At 51.7% G+C, this 17279-nt stretch overlaps 1 protein-coding gene across 6 annotated transcripts; it reads left to right on the top strand.

The window, feature by feature from the left end:
• Nucleotides 1-3346: 3346 nt before the first annotated feature.
• LGALS12 (galectin 12) lies at nucleotides 3347-14230 on the top strand. 6 transcript variants are annotated; one of them, XM_070564148.1, is made up of 9 exons: nucleotides 3347-3739; nucleotides 5712-5800; nucleotides 5932-6145; nucleotides 7023-7142; nucleotides 7719-7757; nucleotides 8353-8379; nucleotides 8960-9048; nucleotides 11645-11795; nucleotides 12308-14230. In XM_070564148.1, the coding sequence occupies exons 1-9, from the start codon at nucleotides 3431-3433 to the stop codon at nucleotides 12452-12454; spliced, it is 1185 nt and encodes a 394-aa protein (XP_070420249.1). In that variant the 5' UTR covers nucleotides 3347-3430; the 3' UTR covers nucleotides 12455-14230. The 6 variants fall into 6 exon arrangements, with proteins under 6 accessions (XP_070420249.1, XP_008509050.2, XP_070420252.1 ...); XM_008510828.2 differs by having other exon boundaries at nucleotides 3348-4329; XM_070564151.1 differs by lacking the exon at nucleotides 8353-8379 and having other exon boundaries at nucleotides 3348-4329.
• Nucleotides 14231-17279: the final 3049 nt, after the last annotated feature.

The following is a 17279-nucleotide window of genomic DNA, read 5'->3' on the forward strand; positions in this document are numbered from 1 at the left end:
ACCCACAATGAAGAATATACAACAATATACTGGGGGGCTTTGGGGAGAAAAGGGAAAAAAATAAAATCTTTAAAATAAAAAATTGAGGTTGACATTTAAAGAAAAAAAAAAGCAAGTGGCTCTGTCCTGTTGGTTCTCCCCTCGAAGTGTATGCTTTCTCTCTCCATCTAGACTGGAAGCTTCTTGAGAGCAAGCTTGATGGCTGCTCTCTTTAATCATCACAGCACCCACGTATGAAAAACGGCTGCAGCCACTAAAACTCACTTACAGGGCAGAATAGCACCAAAAGAAATTGAACCCGTTTTCTCAAGAGTATATTAAGATGCTTTCAGACAACGCACCTTCATTCATTCAACACAGATTGAACATCCCCATGGCTGGGCTCTGCCCAGACTGGTTCCTACATCCCACCCCCTCTAAAGTGGTCTTGACTGGAATTAGCCAGCTTGCTGCCCCTCCAGATTATACCTGCAGCTTCCCTGTTTTTTGTTAATGCCACCAAAATCTTCCCAATCATTTGGTTCAAGATGCCAAAGTCACTTTTTTGGCCCCCTTTCCTAACTTCCTTTATCCAGCCAGCTGTCAGGTTCTGTCATTTCTTCTTGCCTAGTATTTCTCCTAATTATCCCACCCTCTGTTCCAGGATGATGTAAAACTGGTCCCTTGAACAAGAGGATCCATGAGAGTTTCCAGTAACCTAGGAGGGAATCAGATGGAAGAAAGGGGTAGAAACATAGACCAAATTAGGTTAATCTATGCTTTAGTCCTTCCCTAGGCCCAGAGAGTTACACTCGTCCAGGAGCAGGGATTGTGAAAGATCAAAAGAATGGAGATCAAAGAATGGAGAAGAATGGGGCATCTTGAGATCCCTGACCATGGATTATGTTTCCCGGGCTATTAATTGGTAATTGATGGATATAGGTAAAATTACTTCAGTTACAATCTGCGGCCAGGGGGCAGAGTATGTGACTAGTTTGTGCTTGGCCACAATTCTACATCTGCTGGGAGAGAGATAAGGAAGGAGGCAGAGACCAGACAGGAGCCGTAAAGCATCACTTGCTCCAGTCATTCATTCTCTAAATAGATTCGGAGCACTTGCTCTGTATCAGGCATTTTGCTCAGTACTAAGGATGTAAGAATAAATCTGCCTTCATGGAAGTCATAGGTGGGGAATAGGAAGAATGGGAGATGAGCATTAAATGTCTTCAGTAGAGAATGACCAGTTAGGATAGTGCTCTGGGGGAGAAGTACAAGGTGTAGGGAGCTGGGCTGTGAGAGGGGGCCTGGGGCAGGGGGGTCCCCTCAGGGTCAGGGTCTTCATCAGCCCTTTCCTGGACCTCTCCCAAAGCTCCCCCTCACTCTGGCTCAGGAAGAGAGATTTTCCCTCTCCTTACCCCGGACAGACCAACAGACACAAAGACCCTCTCTAATTCCGGAGCCTCTAATATTCACCAAGTTCTTGAGGTGACTTAAACCCAACCAGGTCCCTCCCACCTGCCAAAAACCAGGGTCACCTGAAAAGAGAAATGAAACCGCGCCATCCTTCTCCTTTCTGCTGCCTCCCCCGGTGCAGGCCCTTATCAGCCCCCACTCCTGACAGGTGCAATAGCCTTGAGGTTTCAGAAAGAGAACAGTTATAGCTAATCTTCCGTCACAGGCAGAGTTGTGCCTCTCCCTCCACCCCCGTCAGCCCCAAAATGCATGTTGAAGTCCTAACCGCCAGTAACTAGAATGAGACTGTATTTGGAGATAAGGCCTTTAAAAGGGTAATTTAGGTAAAATGAGGTCACATGGGTGGGCCCTAATGCAACATGATCGGTCTCCTTATAAGAAGAGATTAGGACACAAACGCACAGACCAAGGGGTAACCATCCACAAGCCAAGGAGCGAGGCCTTAGATAAAACAACCCTGCTGACACCTTGATCTTGGGCTTCTTGCCCCTAGAACTGTGATGAATTAAATTTCTGTTGTTTAAGCCACCCAGTCTATGGTATTTTGCGAGGTGTCCTTAGCAAATTAATACGTCTTCCTTCCTCAATGCCCAGACCAGAAGCTGAGGCTCTGATGGGCAGAGGGGGAGGGTGCATTTGCCTCAAGAATGGTGCTACGACACTGAGACCAGGCCCCAGATCTGACTCCCAGGGGCAGGGCGCCATGTTGCTGTCCAACTGGTTTTTCCATGTTTGGTTTCTCGTTCCTGCTGTGTATATAGATGATAGTGCCTGAGCACACCTCTGATTGAATTTCCACACACAAAGCACCTTGAGCAGCCCAGCTCCACCTACCCTGCAAGATCTGAATAAACTGCTTGGTTCCATCCCCCAAGCCCTGCCCGTTAGCATCTAAGTCAGTCCTTCTCAAACAGTAACATGTATCAGAATCACTTGGGAGAGACCATTAAAATGCAGATTCCTGGGCCCTACACTCAGAGAGCTGTGGGGGACTGAAACTGGCCACCCCAAGATATGTCTCTTTGGCATGAGGATTATTTGGGGCTGGTTACTTTTAATAAACCACAGACAGGAAAGCAACTGAAAAGTAGAATTTACTTACCCTTTGTTAAGCAACATTTACATTGTAAAGGAAATCTCCATCTGCAAAGATGTCTCCCTCTCTGTACCAGGAAGAAGGGGGGATGACCTTATCTCTAGAAACTCTTATCAATGCAGAAGGCAAGGACTGAAATCTGCATAATAATCTTATTGTTGTTTACTGTGCTTGTCTGGTAACCTCCTGTAACTGACTCCCCCCACCCCCAACATCCTGCTGTGTCTTTACCTGAAGATGATATTTAAGGTGGTGGCTTCAGCCATTTGGGTGAGTTGCTTAGATTGCCTGAGCCTCCCATGTATACATGTGATGAAGCTGTGTTTAATTTTCTCCTGTTACTCTGTCTCATGTGAATTTAATTCGTTCTCCGGCCAGAGAAGAACCCACAGTGGGGAGAGGAAATGTCTTCCTCCCCTACAGAGCCCTCTTTAGCAGGTTGAGGGGGTCAAAAGTTTGCATTTCTAACAAGCTTCTGCCCTTGAGTAACAACGGCTAAGATGCTTTTCCCAAGGGGCCCGCCCCTGCACTCACCCCTCCATCAGGGCAGCAGCTTCCTCTTCCCTCAGCACCCCTGCACTGGGGCCTTTGCCCAGCTTCGTCCTGCCAGGAATTCCCTGCTGCCAAGTGAGATGTTGTGGTCAGATCCCCGGGACCTCCCAACCCAGGATAAAGGTCACAGGTTCTGCTGCTTTTTAAAGGGAAAGCCTTATTGGAATTTGAACTAGAACTGGAATGACTCCTGTGCAAAGAATCATGGGAGAGCTTGATGAAAACGCAGCTATCTGGGCCCACCCCCAGGTACAGACCTGCCTTGGAGACATGCTGCAATAGTTGCCCTCTCTATATGCAGATGATGAGAGGGAGGCCCAGAGAGGGCAAATGACTTGTCCCAGGGCACACAGCACGTTAGAACAGAGGCTGAGCAAGGTGCAGCTGTGTGTTCCCCACTGCACGCTGCTGCCTTTTCTCAGCCTAAGGGGACTCTCCTCTCCCCTTGCTCTTTTCTCACCTCCCCTCACTCTACTCTCTTGTGACCGCAGCTGGGCCCTGGCATTGCCAGCTGAAGCTGAAATCGAGCCACAGGGGACTATAAAACTTGCAAAAGGGAGAAGAGTGGGAAAGGGACAGGGAAATGAGAGAAAGAGAAGAAAACTTTGTGGGGAGAGAGGAAGCAGGGAAGGAAGAAAGGTGAGTAGAGGCGGAGTGGGGAGGGGAAGAGGAGGGGAGGACGGAGAGGGAGCAGATGGAGGGCGAGGGGAAGCCACTCAACGGCATCCAGGAAGCTGGGGCGGGGCTTCTCCTGGGACCTGCCCAAGTGCACCTCCCCCGCCCAGCCTGTGATCTGGGAGGGCTCAGAACAGAAGGCAGCCCCAAAACCACAAACCTTGGTTGGCCCCAAAGGAGCCAGCCTCTGGCCTTCCTCTGCCAAGGCCGTGGGCTTCAGACCCAGAGGGGCTAGTTAGTCAGTTAGTATGAGCTTCCTACCCCTGGACAGGGATTTCTGCCCACAGCCCCACTCCAGCTGGTTGGGGCTCTCCCAGGCCCGCTGCAAGGGGCATTAGGACCCTGCTGGGCACAGGGGAGACTAACAGCTGGGAGAGCTGCCCCAGGCTCTTAGGATCCAGGCTGGGGCTGGGAAAAGTGAGTCAATCCAGTGGGGGCTCCTGGAATCAGCATCAGCAGCACAAGTTGGAGACACCCCACCCCTCATGTCATCTGGAGAGAAACTGGACCCACTTCCTGACACCTTCATCCTGCAGCCACCCGTCTTCCACCCGGTGAGCAGTCGCTGGGATCTGCAACCGCCTGGGTCTCAGGGCTCCTCCCTTCCAGCTGAGCCCTGCTTCCCCGCTGCCCACCCCAACCCTCCCACCCCCCCCTGCCAGCCCTCTGCACCTGCCTATAGGCTCTGGAAGGCCCTCCTGAGCTTAGCAAAGTGGCTGGCCAGCCAATTCCCACTAATGAGCACTAATTATCCCTTTCTCTCTACTTGGCCCTCTCTCCCATGAGAGTTGCATCGGCTCAGTTAATTACAGGCCAGGCCTGGAGCCTGGGAAGTGGGAGGGACTGAGTGCTGAGCCCAGCAAAGCTGTGGGAGCTGTGACACTCAGGAGCTCCCCGCCTCCCCAGGTGCCTGAGTAATGGGGGGAGCACTGCCCAAGTTCCAACGGCTCCTTGCTTTGCAGGCTGCGAGCTCCCACCTAGAGGGCCCACTGTTGGGTCTCGGCTCTTTCTAGGTGGTTTGGGTTTCTGAAGGCTGCTGGGAGTTGGAGAACACCACGTGAAGGCCAGCTTGTGATACTTTTCGATGTGCACCTGCTGCATGTTCACATTCACTCTGCAAACACCTACTCAGAGCCCTCGCTGCGCCAGGCGGGGCACTGAGCACAGAAGGGAAAGATAGGGCTTCAGCTTTGAGAGGCTTGTGCCTCCCAGCGTAAACAGCCAGCCCATACATCTCCCTCTAAGCCAGCCGGCCAAGGAGCAAGCTAGCCATGCGGGTGAAGTGTTCTAGGAACACAGGGGAGGGAAGGGATAGTTCAGGCACTGAAGTGGACAATGCTTGGAGAGGGTGTCAGAGAAGATGTCAGGAGCCTTGAAAGTCAAGTTGGATTTCACAGGGGGGAGGGAGAGCAGAGGAAACAGCCCGAAAAGGCAGAGAGTTATAAAAGTGTGTGTTGTATTTTAGGAATGCCAGGCAGCTTCGATTGTTAGGAATCTCTCCAGCCATCCATATCAGGGTACCTCTCAGGACCCGACTTGTCCATCCTTCTGCCCTCCAGTTCCTGGACTCTGGCCAAGAAACAGGCCTCAGGAAGTTTCTGGAGGCCACGGCGCCATCTAGTGGGCAGCAAGCCTCACTGGGGACACTATTGCGCCCTAGGAGCTGGGGAGAGGGGCTGGGCTGGTGCTCCAAGGAGGTGAAGGAGCTGAACTTGGCTTCCCTGGTGCAATGTGGCTTTGACATGTGAAGGTCGAGGAGTGGGGAGTAGGCAGAAGGGAACATTTCAGAGAAAACTAATTTTTCCCCCAAGGGCATTTTCCGTTTGGGGCGGGAGAGTTGAGTTTCCTTGTCCTTCTTCCCTTCCCACCATCCTGTCACAGGGGTCTCTAGGCTCTTTCTCCAACCCTGTATGGATGGGTTTCTCCCCTTGTTCAGGTGGTTCCTTATGTCACGACAATTTTTGGTGGCCTGCGTGCGGGCAAGATGGTCATGCTACAGGGAGTGGTCCCTCGCAATGCACACAGGTAAGGGGAGTGCTCCACGGGGGTGCTGGAGCTCAGCCCCAGAGGCATCGAGCTAGGGGTTCCTCTCTGCCTTCGGGGTCTCTGGGGGTCTCTGACGGGAAGTGTCCCTTCAGAGCCCCACCTCTCACCAGGTTCCAGGTGGACTTTCAGTGCGGCTGCACTCTGTATCCCCGGCCAGATATCGCCATCCACTTCAACCCTCGCTTCCACACCACCAAGCCCCACGTCATCTGCAACACCCTGCACCATGGGCACTGGCAGGTCGAGGCCCGATGGCCCAACGTGGCCCTGCAGAGAGGCGACAGCTTCCTCATCCTCTTTCTCTTTGAAAATGAGCAGATGAAGGTGAGTGGAAGGGATGGGCCTCGAGTGTCCGGAGCTTGTGTCCTTCCACCCCTCCTTCCTTCAGCTGAATTCTCCATGTCACCATAGTAAGGGGTATTGGGGGGAGGGGTTGAGGACCAAGGAGCTGCTGAGCCCGCTTCCAAGCTGCCCTGGGCCACATGGCCTGGAACACATGGCAGCAGGAGCCCTGTATGGTGCCCTGGCCCTGGAGAGGACACCACTACCATAGTCACAGCAAGCACTGGGAGAGCTCTTGCCATGTGCCAGGCACTGTTCTAAGCCCTTAAATATCAGCTCATTGAATCCCCAAAACAACCCTTGAGGAGGGTACTTTCAATCTCCCCATCTCACAGCTGAGGCGGTGGGGGCACGGAGAGAGAACCAGACCTCAAGGCTGTCACCACCCATGTGACCTCCTGCCAGAAAGATGGTGGGATCTCCAGACTTCTCCAGGGGAGAGGGGAGTCGGTGGGGAGCCAGCAGTGGGGGGAGGGAGGGACAGGGGTTCACACAGCCTCCTGAGCCTCCATTTCCTCCCCTGTGGATGGGGATGCTGCTGCTGCTGCTGCTGGAGAGTCTGCTGAGAGGCGAAATGAGGGGCGATGTGGGGAAGTGCTGTGTCAGGGGCAGAGAGGGATGTCGAGAGGTGCCTTGGTTCCAAAGCCAGCTCTGCCATCTGCCAGCTTTGCAACCTTGGGAAGGTCACTTAAGTTCCCCAAGCCCCAGGCACCTCGTCTGTAATATGTACATGCCTCCTAGAGTTGCTGTGAAGTTAAATGAGGAAAATTCCATGTAAGAGTGCGCACTGATTCCTGGCATGTTAGCACAAACTCAGTGAGCATCAGCGGCTGCTGAGCCAGCCTCTGTCTGTCTCCAGGTGAGCGTGAATGGACAGCACTTTCTCCACTACCGCTACCGGCTCCCACTGTCTCGGGTGGACACCCTGGGCATATTTGGTGACATCTTGGTGAAGGCTGTTGGATTCCTGAACATCAACGTAAGTTCACTTGGAGCCGAGGACTGGATAGCAGCAGCCCCTGACTCCCCCTGATGCCTGGACAGGCCCGGGACCCCCTCCTGCCCGAGACAAGCCCTGTCACACCAATTATAGCCAAGGTAGAGGGGATCCGTCCCGGTGTCAGATATGAGTGGGGTAAGGGGCAGAGAAAGTGACCTCAGAAGGGGTACCCCAGAGCCTTAGGCAGAAGTCGGTCCTGGATGTGGGGTCTGGCTGATGCAGAAAAGCAACGGCCAGGAGGTGAATGACTTGGAGACTTGCAGCGGGTGGCCCAAACATAGCAGCTGGCGATATCATCCCTTCCCGAGGAACTTAGTAAAAATGCAGATTTCTAGGACCAGTCAGTCTGAGGTGGGGCCATGGAACCAGCACGTTCAAAACGCCAGGTGTGAGAACCACTGACGAGGCCGATGGGAAGAATGAGGGAGCCGGCAAGGCCAAAGCTGGCCTCTGCCCGCCTCCCAGGCACAAGCAGGGCAGGCAGGGCAAATAAATAGCTCTCAGGACTTGCAAGGGTCTGGAATCCTGCCTGTTGCTTTTTCTCTTTCTGAACAGCCGTTTGTGGAGGGCGGCAGCGAGTATCCGGTTGGACACGTGAGTCTCCTGAGAACAAGTTTGGCCCCTGTGGTCCCAGCCATGCGAGCTGAGCTGCTGGTTCTCCCCCCTCCCAGCGTGACCTGTCCTGCCCTGGGCTCTTGCTCAGAAGACACAGGGCCCAGCTGCCCTTTCCTTCCCTGTGCTGTTGCCATGGATACAGCCCGCTCAGTCCCTGCAGAGCCTGGATTTGCCTCTCCCAGCCCAGCTTGGGAAGATGGCTAGGGGTGGGCTGGCTGCCCAGACTGGACAGGGCCCTGGCATTCCTTTCAGAAGATCGCTTTAGGTTGGAGCTTTCAATTCCCAGAGCAACCCTGCAAGGCAGCTGGGGTCGGCCTGTGGGGCGGAAGGCTAGATGAGGCCCATGTACTTGCCCAAGGCCACACAGACCCTCCATCGAGTTCTTCGCCATTATTCCAGGGCTAGTGTCCCTCTGAATTCAAGAAGACCCTGCTGGAACTCCAGTGACTTACTTGCATTGTCTCTGAGAGAGACAAACCCCAAATATCCTCAATTTTTAATAATAATAACAAGAGGTTCCCTCATTGAGCAAACTCCACAAGGCTTGCATGTCTCCTCTTTCCTTCCTTGACAGCCTTTCCTGCCGAAGAGCCCCCAGCTGGTAAGTGACCTCCCTCAGAGGTTCTGTCTCCCCCCTGCTCCATGAGGGGTGGGAGGACACCCCCACCTGGTAGGAAAGGCCCCCAGGGTTTGTCCTACCTTTATACAAAGCTGCAGGCTGTGGTGGGCAGGGCAGCTTCAGGCTGAAGCTACAGCTTCTTTGTGCCTTCTCTCCGTTTACTCTGCACGCAATTAACTGATACTTTTCTATGCCAGGCCCAGCACTGGGCTCTAGGATAGAGGGACAAGCCAGTCCCAGCCCACCAGTTGCTCTTGGCTGGTGGGGAGGCAGACCAATGAAGGACCATTACAGTTCAGGGTGCAGTGATGGGGGACATCCATGATGCTCACGGCACAGAGGGGCCCGGAGCTCAGCCTGGAGAGGACTATAGGAGGCCAGGCCGGCAGTACGTGCTCAATAAACGAGCAAAGCTGAGTCTCCTCCTGGCTGCAGGCCTAGAGGCAGAGACTGACCTGCTCCAGGGCTCCCGGAGGGCAGCCCAGAAAGCCACTCCTGGGGGCGGCAGCCCCCCAGAGCCCCTCTGTGAGCCACCTTCTCAGTCATCTCCCTGTTCCTTCAGGAGGTGCCCTGCTCACGTGCCCTTCCGCGGGGTCTCTGGCCCGGACAGGTCATCATAGTGCGGGGGCTGGTCTTGCCAGAGCCAAAGGAGTAAGTACGCGGATGGAGGGGAGGGAGAAGCGTGTCTGTGCCGGGCGCCAGCTTTATAAGCATTACCTCTTTATCTCCAACTCCACCATTTAATCCCCATCTTACAGATAAGGAAACAGAGGAGAGGGAAATCGCCTAGGGTCACAGACCTTGTGACAGTCAGGCTGGGATTGGGACCAGGGCTCAGGCTGCCTCCCGGGCCGCCGCAGCCCCACTTGTGGGAGTATCTTCCCTGCCTGTGTATCTGGTCAGGCCAGCCAGCCTCTCCTCGCAAGTCCCTGCTGGGGCCTCAGGAAAGGCGCTTTGCAGGCGCAGGCTGAGACCCAACAAGAGGATGGGCCCCCCCTTGGTGACACAGTGCCTGGTTTAGGAAACACAGCCTGGTGGCCCCAGAGGGGAGGGCAGGTGCTGGGAAGTGGGGACTCGGCGGGACGCAATAACTAACTTCTCCAGTAGGGGGCGCGCCCGCTCCCTGTCCCAAACCGTGAGCTCCAAGCCAGTTAGACAAGGGTCTTTCTTTTTCTTTTTTTCTTTTTTCTTTTTCTTTTTTTCTTTGTCTCTTTCTTTCTTTCCTTCCTTCCCTCCTTCCGTCTTTCCTCCCCTTCTTTCTGGAAATACATTGGATTTCTAGGCCAGATTGCCTGGGACTGACTTCTGCTGAGGACACTTTCTACCTGTGCAACTTCAGGGCTGTTACTTTTCCTTTCTGTGCCTCAGTTTCCCTGTCTGTAAAAGGGGTAATAATAGTGCCGGCTTCAGGGGTGGTGTAAAGGCTTAGAATTGTGCCAGGCGCACAGCAAGTGCTCCACAAATGTGGTGGTACCAAATTCTCTCAGTGGAGGGGCAGGGGGACGAGGGGGGCACCCTGTGTGTTCCCCGCCAGATCCCCTTTCATTTTGATTTTATTTTTGAAGTCACTGACCTCACTAAACCCTGGCCCCGCATACTCCTAATCAGGCCTCTGAATTCTGGGGCAGTGCTGCACGACCCTGGACAGCATGGGCCTCCAAACTGGGTTAGGTTCCTGATTTTGCCTCTTATAAACTGTGTGGTCATGGGCAAGTCCATACACCTCTCTGATTCTGGCGTCCTGAGCTTCCCTATTGTAAAAAAAAGAGAAATATAATCCCAATTTTATAGGGAAAATGAAAAAGTTCCCAGTGATAGAAAGAACACTTCCTCCTGCCAAAATGTGGAGAGGTGAGACCAGGTTCATAGTTCAAAGTCACATGGTTATTATTAGTGATACAGCAGGTAATTTTTTTTTTATTTTATTGAGATCATAATGGCTTTTAACATTGTGTAAATTCAGGTATGCATTATTATATTTCAGTTTCTGTATAGACTGCATCGTGTTCATGACCAATAGTCTAGTTTTTAGCCAACACCATACATATGTGTCCCTTTACCCCTTTTGACGACCCTCGACTCCCTTTTCCTCTAGTAACCACTAGTCTCTGTTCTCCTCATCTGTGTGTTTGTTTATCTTTCCCATATGAGTGAAATCATACAATATTGTCTTTCTCTGTCTGACTTATTTCCTTTAACCTAATACCCTCAAGGTCCATCCATGTTGTCGCAAATAGCACAACTCTGTCTTTTTTTAATGAGTAGTATTCCATTGTTATATATACCACATCTTCTTTATCCATTCATCCTCTGATGGGCACTTGGCTTGCTTCCATATCTTAAATCCTTTTGAATTGTTTATTTCTTATCTTGGATAAATACCCAGTAGTGGAATAGCTGGATCATATAGTATTTCTATTTTTAGTTTTTTGAGGAATTTCCGTATTGTTTTCCATAGTGGCTGCACCAGCTTGCATTCCCACCAGCAGTGTAGGAGGGTTTCTTTTTCTCCACATCCTCTCCAACACTTATTTCTTATCTTATTAATTATAGCCAGTCTGCCAGGTGTCAGTTGATATCTCATTATAGTTTTGATTTGCATTTCCCTAATAATTAGCGACATGGAACATCTTGTCACGTGCCTGTTGGCCATCTGTAAATCTTCTTTGGAAAAATGTCTGCTCAGATCTTCTGCCTATTTTTTGATTGGATTGTTCTTTTTGTTGTTGTTGAGTTATACGAGTACCATTGTTATCCCCACATTACAGATGAGGGAACTGATACAAGGAGACAGTAAGTGACTTGTCCAAGGTCACAGGGCTAGAAAGTTGCACAGGAGCATTGAACCCAAATAGCCTTGCTCTAGCCCCTACACTATTGGCAAAACACTTAAGACTATACCTAGCACATAGAACTCAACAGATGTTAGCTAGTACTATTATCATAATTATCGCTATTTTGAGGAGCGGAAGCTGAGGCTCAGGCAAGGTAATTTGCTTCCCAGTGGTCCTCCAGCCAGAAGGTGATAACATGGGGATTCATCCTAAGACTCCATCAGCGGTTGCCACCCTTCTGAGTTGTTAGGTGTCCAAGGGCTTGCCTGTTTCTGCGAGGGAATCTTCCAAATCTTCCAGCCCTTCTCCCACCTCCATCCTCCCATCAGGGCCCAGCAGCCACAGCCCAGTGGAGTCAGGGAGACATGGCCTGGCAGCTATGGAAGCTGAGTCCCTTCTCGGCCCTTCCACAGTTTCACACTGAGTCTGCGGGACAAGGCCGCCCATGTTCCTGTGACACTCAGGGCTTCCTTCGCAGACAGGACTCTGGCCTGGATCTCGCCCTGGGGACGGAAGACGCTGATCTCGGCCCCCTTCCTCTTCTACCCCCAGCGATTCTTCGAGGTCGGTCAGAACCAAGTGGCCTCGTCCCTCCGTCCCTCAGGGGTGGAGTGCAGAGCAGCATTCCCATCCAGGAGACTGGGAGTCACTGGGGAGGTGGGGAAGCCAGAACCCACTGGGGGAGAGAACACCCATGCCATGGCTCTCAACCCTCCATGGTGGCACCAGGGAGTCCACACCCAGAAACCCAGATTTAATTAATCAGGTGGCCCTGGCAAAAGCATTATTAAAAAGCTCTCTGATGACTCCAACGTGCAGCCAGGGTTGAGAATCACTCCTCCAGGGGAAGCAACCCCTGTCACAGATGGTGAAACTGAGGCCCAGGGCTGGGAAGATCCTTGTGAAAGGTCCCAGTGGGCTGGTGACAAGCTGGGCCTCTTGTCCTGTGCTTTTGCACCACATGGGTCCAGTCCTTGTGTCCTCTGAGGGAAGGAGGGGCTCTCTGGGTGGGGCATCAGGCAGGTGATAGAGGGTCTATCTGGAAGCCTGCAGTGCCTCATGGCCTCATTTTCCAGGTGCTGCTCCTGTGCCAGGAGGGAGGGCTGAAGCTGGCGCTCAATGGACAGGGCATAGGGACCACCAGCCTGGACCAGCCAACCCTGGAGCGGCTGCGGGAGCTCCGGATCAGTGGCAGCGTGCAGCTCTACTGTGTCCACCATTGAGGAGGGATCCAGAGGGCCTGACCAGGGAAGAAGAAGGCCAACCTATGCCTGGAGCTACACAGTATGGCCTGCCTCTCCTCCTCTCATTAGACTGTCCACCTGTCACCACCATGTCACGCCTGGCTCGCTCTGTGGCCATGAGCCTATGACTGCAGGAGTGTTGGGCCCCACAGCAGAGAGAAGGCACAAGGGGGTGAAGGCTCCTCAAACTCTGCCCCTCCCTCCACCAGGAGCCTGAGATGTGTCTCATCTGCCTTCAGGACCTAGAGTAGGAGGCTGGTTTTGTAGCCCAACAAAGACACTCAAAATACAGTGGCCTAAAGAATTTAGACGTTTATTTCATTCTCACCTAACAGTTTAGGAGAAAATGGTCCAGGTCAGTGAGGCAGCTCTGCTCACCATGGACATTCAGGGTCATCCTGGTCATCGTCCCGCCACTCCCAGAGCATCAGCATCATCTCCCAGGCTGATGCTCAGTGGCAGCCATGTCTAGGTTCCAGCCACTGAGAAGGCAAATAGGGAATGTGGACAAGGCCCCTGATTTCCTAAGCCCCGGGCCTGGGATTGGCACACACTGTTTTCACTCGCTCTCAGGGGCGAGCACGCAGTCACAGAGCCACGCTGTCTGCAAGGGACGCTGGCAATGTTCCCTGGGGGGAGGGCGGGTGCCCAGTCACAGTTCTATTACTGCGATTCCTGGTATCTTTGGGTTTATTTGTACCATCTTATTTCGTGTTTTCTATTTACCATGCTATTTTTTCAGCTTATATTTTCAGCTTTCTTGCTTGCTGTTGGATTAATGAGATCTCTTTATCATCCTCGCTTTTTTTTTTAGACTGATTTGTAAGTTGTAGATATGGTTTTACACCTCTGGTGGTTATCCTTACTGTATATTTTATTTTTTATTAACACAATAAAATTGACCTTTTGGAGTGGGTAAAATTCTAGTTTTAACATATATGTAGATTTGTGTAACCACCACCACCATCAGGATGTGTAAGAACTCCTTCACCCCAAAAACACCCTTAGTCACCCCTTTGTCGTCAAACCTCCTCCACCCACTCCCTGAGCCCAGGTGACCCACCAATCTCTTCTCCATTACTCCAGTTCTGTCTGTTTGGGAATGGTGTGTAAATGACGTCATATAGAACGTGGCCTTCTGAAACTGGTTTCTTTCACTCAGCATTATCCTTTTGAGATTCATCTAAGTTGCTGTATGTATCAGTGACCCGTTCCTGTTTATTAATCAATGGTGTTCCATTGTCCCACAATTTGTTTATGTATTGACCCACTGAAGAACATTCAGGTTGTTCCCAGTTTTTGTCAATTATGAATAGAGCTATTAAAAACATTTATGTACAAGTCTCTGTATGAACATAGCTTTCCATTTCTCTGGGTTTAATACCTACCAGTAGGATCGATGGACAAGACAAACCTGGATTATACTGCTACAACATAAAGGAAGTGTTATAGGTTGAATTATGCCCCCCCCCATTCATATATTGAAGTCCTAACCCCCAGTACCTCAGAATATGACTGTATTTGGAGACAGGGTCTCTAAGAGGTAATTAAGTTAAAATGAGGTCACATGGATGGGTCCTAATCCAACTGGTGTCCTTAAGAGATTAGGACACAGACACACAGAGAGGACCAATCTTGTGAAGACAAAGGGAGAAGGCAGTCGTCTACAAGCCAAGGAGAGAGGCCTCAGAACAACCCATCCCTCTAGAATTTCTAGCCTCTAGAATCATGGCCAAATAAAATGCTTTTGGTTAAGCCACCTTGTCTGCGGTATTTGTTACAGAAGCCATAGCAATACACTCTACCTTCAAAACATGTCAAGAATCGAATCATTTCTTGTTGCCTGGAAGACTGCAAACTGCTTTTCCCGCCTCGACCCTTGACCCCGCAGACTATTCTCAACACGGGAACCGGTGAGTCTACAAAAACTACATAAGTCAGATCATGTCACTGCTGTGCTCCAACCCTCCAGTGGCTCCCACTTAATTCAGAGTAAAAATCAACACCATTACAATGGCCTGTAGCCCCATGTACATCAGGTTCTTGTCAGCTCTCGGCTGTCATCTCCTGTGACCCACTCCCCGGCTCCAGACACCCTGGCAGACACGTGCAGCCTCAGGGCCATGACAATAGCTGCTTCCCCGCCCAGGACACCTTTCTACATATTTGCCCAGGGCTCATTCCCTGCCTCCTTGAGTTCATTACCCAAAAGTCACCTACTCAGTGAGGCCGTCTCCAAACACACTATCTGAACCTGCACCTCCCCACCACCCGCATCCCCATTCCCTTCTCCATTTTTCTCAGCTTTGACCATCTCATATAGTGTCCATCTCACTATATTTTTGTCAGTCTCCTGGACAAGAAGGTAAGATCCACAATGGCACCTATTCTTATCAGCCTTCTTCACAGGTGCATCCCCAAGTGCCTACAACAGTGCTTGGCATGCAGTAGGCCATGCAGTAGGCACTCAGTCGATACCCGTTGAATAAAGGACCAAGGTGAGGCTCCACCAAGTGCTGGGTATTGCATCAGGTGGTCATCTCAGAGTTAGACCCCCTGAAAACCCCCGGCACTTGCTCACCTGGGGAACAGTGCAACCTCGATGACTGGCCCTACCTCTTCCCTCAATGCCTTGTCCTCCTTGCCCTTCTGGGAGGTTATGTTTGCATCTGTTACTGGCTACCATGAGGGATGACCCTAGAAATATCTGTGAGACAAATGTGAATGGATGGTAATCAGTCTTTGGCTGGCGAACATGATGCATTCTACACGGAAATTGAAATATAATGCTGCACATCTGAAATTTGTGTGTTGTAAACCAATGTTACCTCAATCCAAAAAAAGATGTGGAATAAATCCCAGAGCCAGCTGAACATTTCTCAGGGAGGATCGATGCCACAAACTGCTCAAGAGCTGAGCCAACCTGACAGCAGAGCCGCTGAGGAGGAAAGAAGGCTGGAAGGTGAGGCAAGAGTAACATCCCAGACGTGGAAGCAGGAGAGGAGCAGCTGAGGGGAGAGGCACAGACCTCAGCGGCAGAATCCTCCTGACGGCCTCTACCCTGAAGACGGGCCTCCGTAACTGAAGCCCAGTGACAGAGGTGGCTCCAGCTGGGCCAGCAATGACCCGAGTCACCACCTTCTGGAGCTCCAGGTCCACAGGCTCACTGCCTCTCTGCTGACAAGGACGAAGGCTCCACTCTTAAAGAGAAGGCCATCGAGAGGAGGAGAGGTCAGGCGACTACCCAAAGTGACACTACTTGAAAGAGACAAGGCCTGGCTGCTTTTTTTTCTCTTTTTCCGTTTTGAACATGACTTTAATACAAGGAGGTGAACAGTCAGTGACCCTTTTACTTCTTTTACACATAAAGCTCTTTTGGAAACAGAACGGGCAGTGCCAGGCCTGGGGACAAGAACAGAGGAGCCAAGGGACTTTGGACCCCTGTGTCTGGAGCTCTGTCTGGCCAAAGGAACCTGGGGCGGGGGCTGATGCTGGGAGAGGCCGTTCCCTCCCTGAGTGCCCTGGGCGCAAGCTCCTTCTGATGAGGTCTCTGCCGACATCCACAAGCCTGCTGCATACTCTTCCAGTCTCCAGTGAGTCAACCACCCCCACTTTCATGCCAGATCCTACAGAGAACCAGTCTGATTGTTCGAGAACTGGTTTCAGCCTCTTTGTCGCCTTATAATAAAGCTGTTAGTGATGGTGGATGGAAGTAGGTGAGTGCATCTTATGTGCTGGTTGCCTAGTCAAAAGCCACCCACCGGCTTCCAGTGGCTTAAAGGCACCAGTGATTCCATGTTTGGAGGTACGTAGTCATTGGCCTTTCCATCTAGAGCAAATGTTTAGTCTCTCTCTAAAAAAAGTTTAGTATTGAGTAGTTTTTAAAGAGTGTCAGAAGGAAAGTGAAAGTGAAATTCCCAACTTTGATATGAAGCTGGTCCATGAGCAGCAGAACCTCCAGACACCATGGCTCAGGTCAGTCCCCGGGACATTTCCATCAGTGGCTGTACAGCGGAGGGGCCACTCTGCTCCTACAGAGAGCTCAGTCTGGGTTGCTGACCTTGAACACAATTAACTCTAGAGCTTGAAAGGCTTTGGAAGGCTTTCACAGAAAACTGTATTTGTGATTTAAAAGTCCCTTTTCCTACAGGGCTGTGAGCTCTTCAGGCAGAGTGAGCCTCCTCTCTGTGTCTGGCACACTATGGGGAAGCGGGGGCGCAGCGACCCCAGTGTGGGAGGAACTGTGGGGGTCTTGGAGCTGTGGCTGGCTGAGCTGAGAAAGAAGCTGGAGTGTGGGCAATGGCAGGACCCAGAACTGGGGTGTGAGTGAACCCCCACCTTGTCTGCTCAGCTGCAAGCTGGAGTTTAGGGCCTTCTGAGCTCCAGTCCTGTCTCTCTCCTCTTTCCCCCACGGCATTTGTCCTCCCTTACTAAGTGCATTCGAACTTCAGCATTCTGACTCTTAAACCTCCCCTCTTATCAGCCCTGATCTCCAGGTTAATGCAAGTTCCAGGGAGGGGCAGACAGAGTTCAGCGGTGTGCAGCTGAAAAGAAACCCAGCTGACTTGGGCTATTGCTGGAAACAGGGCAATTGTGGCAAGACACGCTGCACATTCCAGAGGGCAGTCTACCCTGTGTGTCACCTGGTTCTGAGAAGGGGTTTCTTGCTGCCAAAATGAATCAGGGCTCTGTTGCCTGGGGAACCTGTCTCCTTATCCAGGCAGGAACCAAGGTCATAGTTCATCTGCCACCAGCTGTTTCGACAGAGTCCAGGCCTTGCCTTAGTTAGACAGTTTCAGAGTGA

Source organism: Equus przewalskii, chromosome 11 (genome assembly GCF_037783145.1).
Source record: "Equus przewalskii isolate Varuska chromosome 11, EquPr2, whole genome shotgun sequence".
NCBI lineage: Eukaryota > Metazoa > Chordata > Mammalia > Perissodactyla > Equidae > Equus > Equus przewalskii.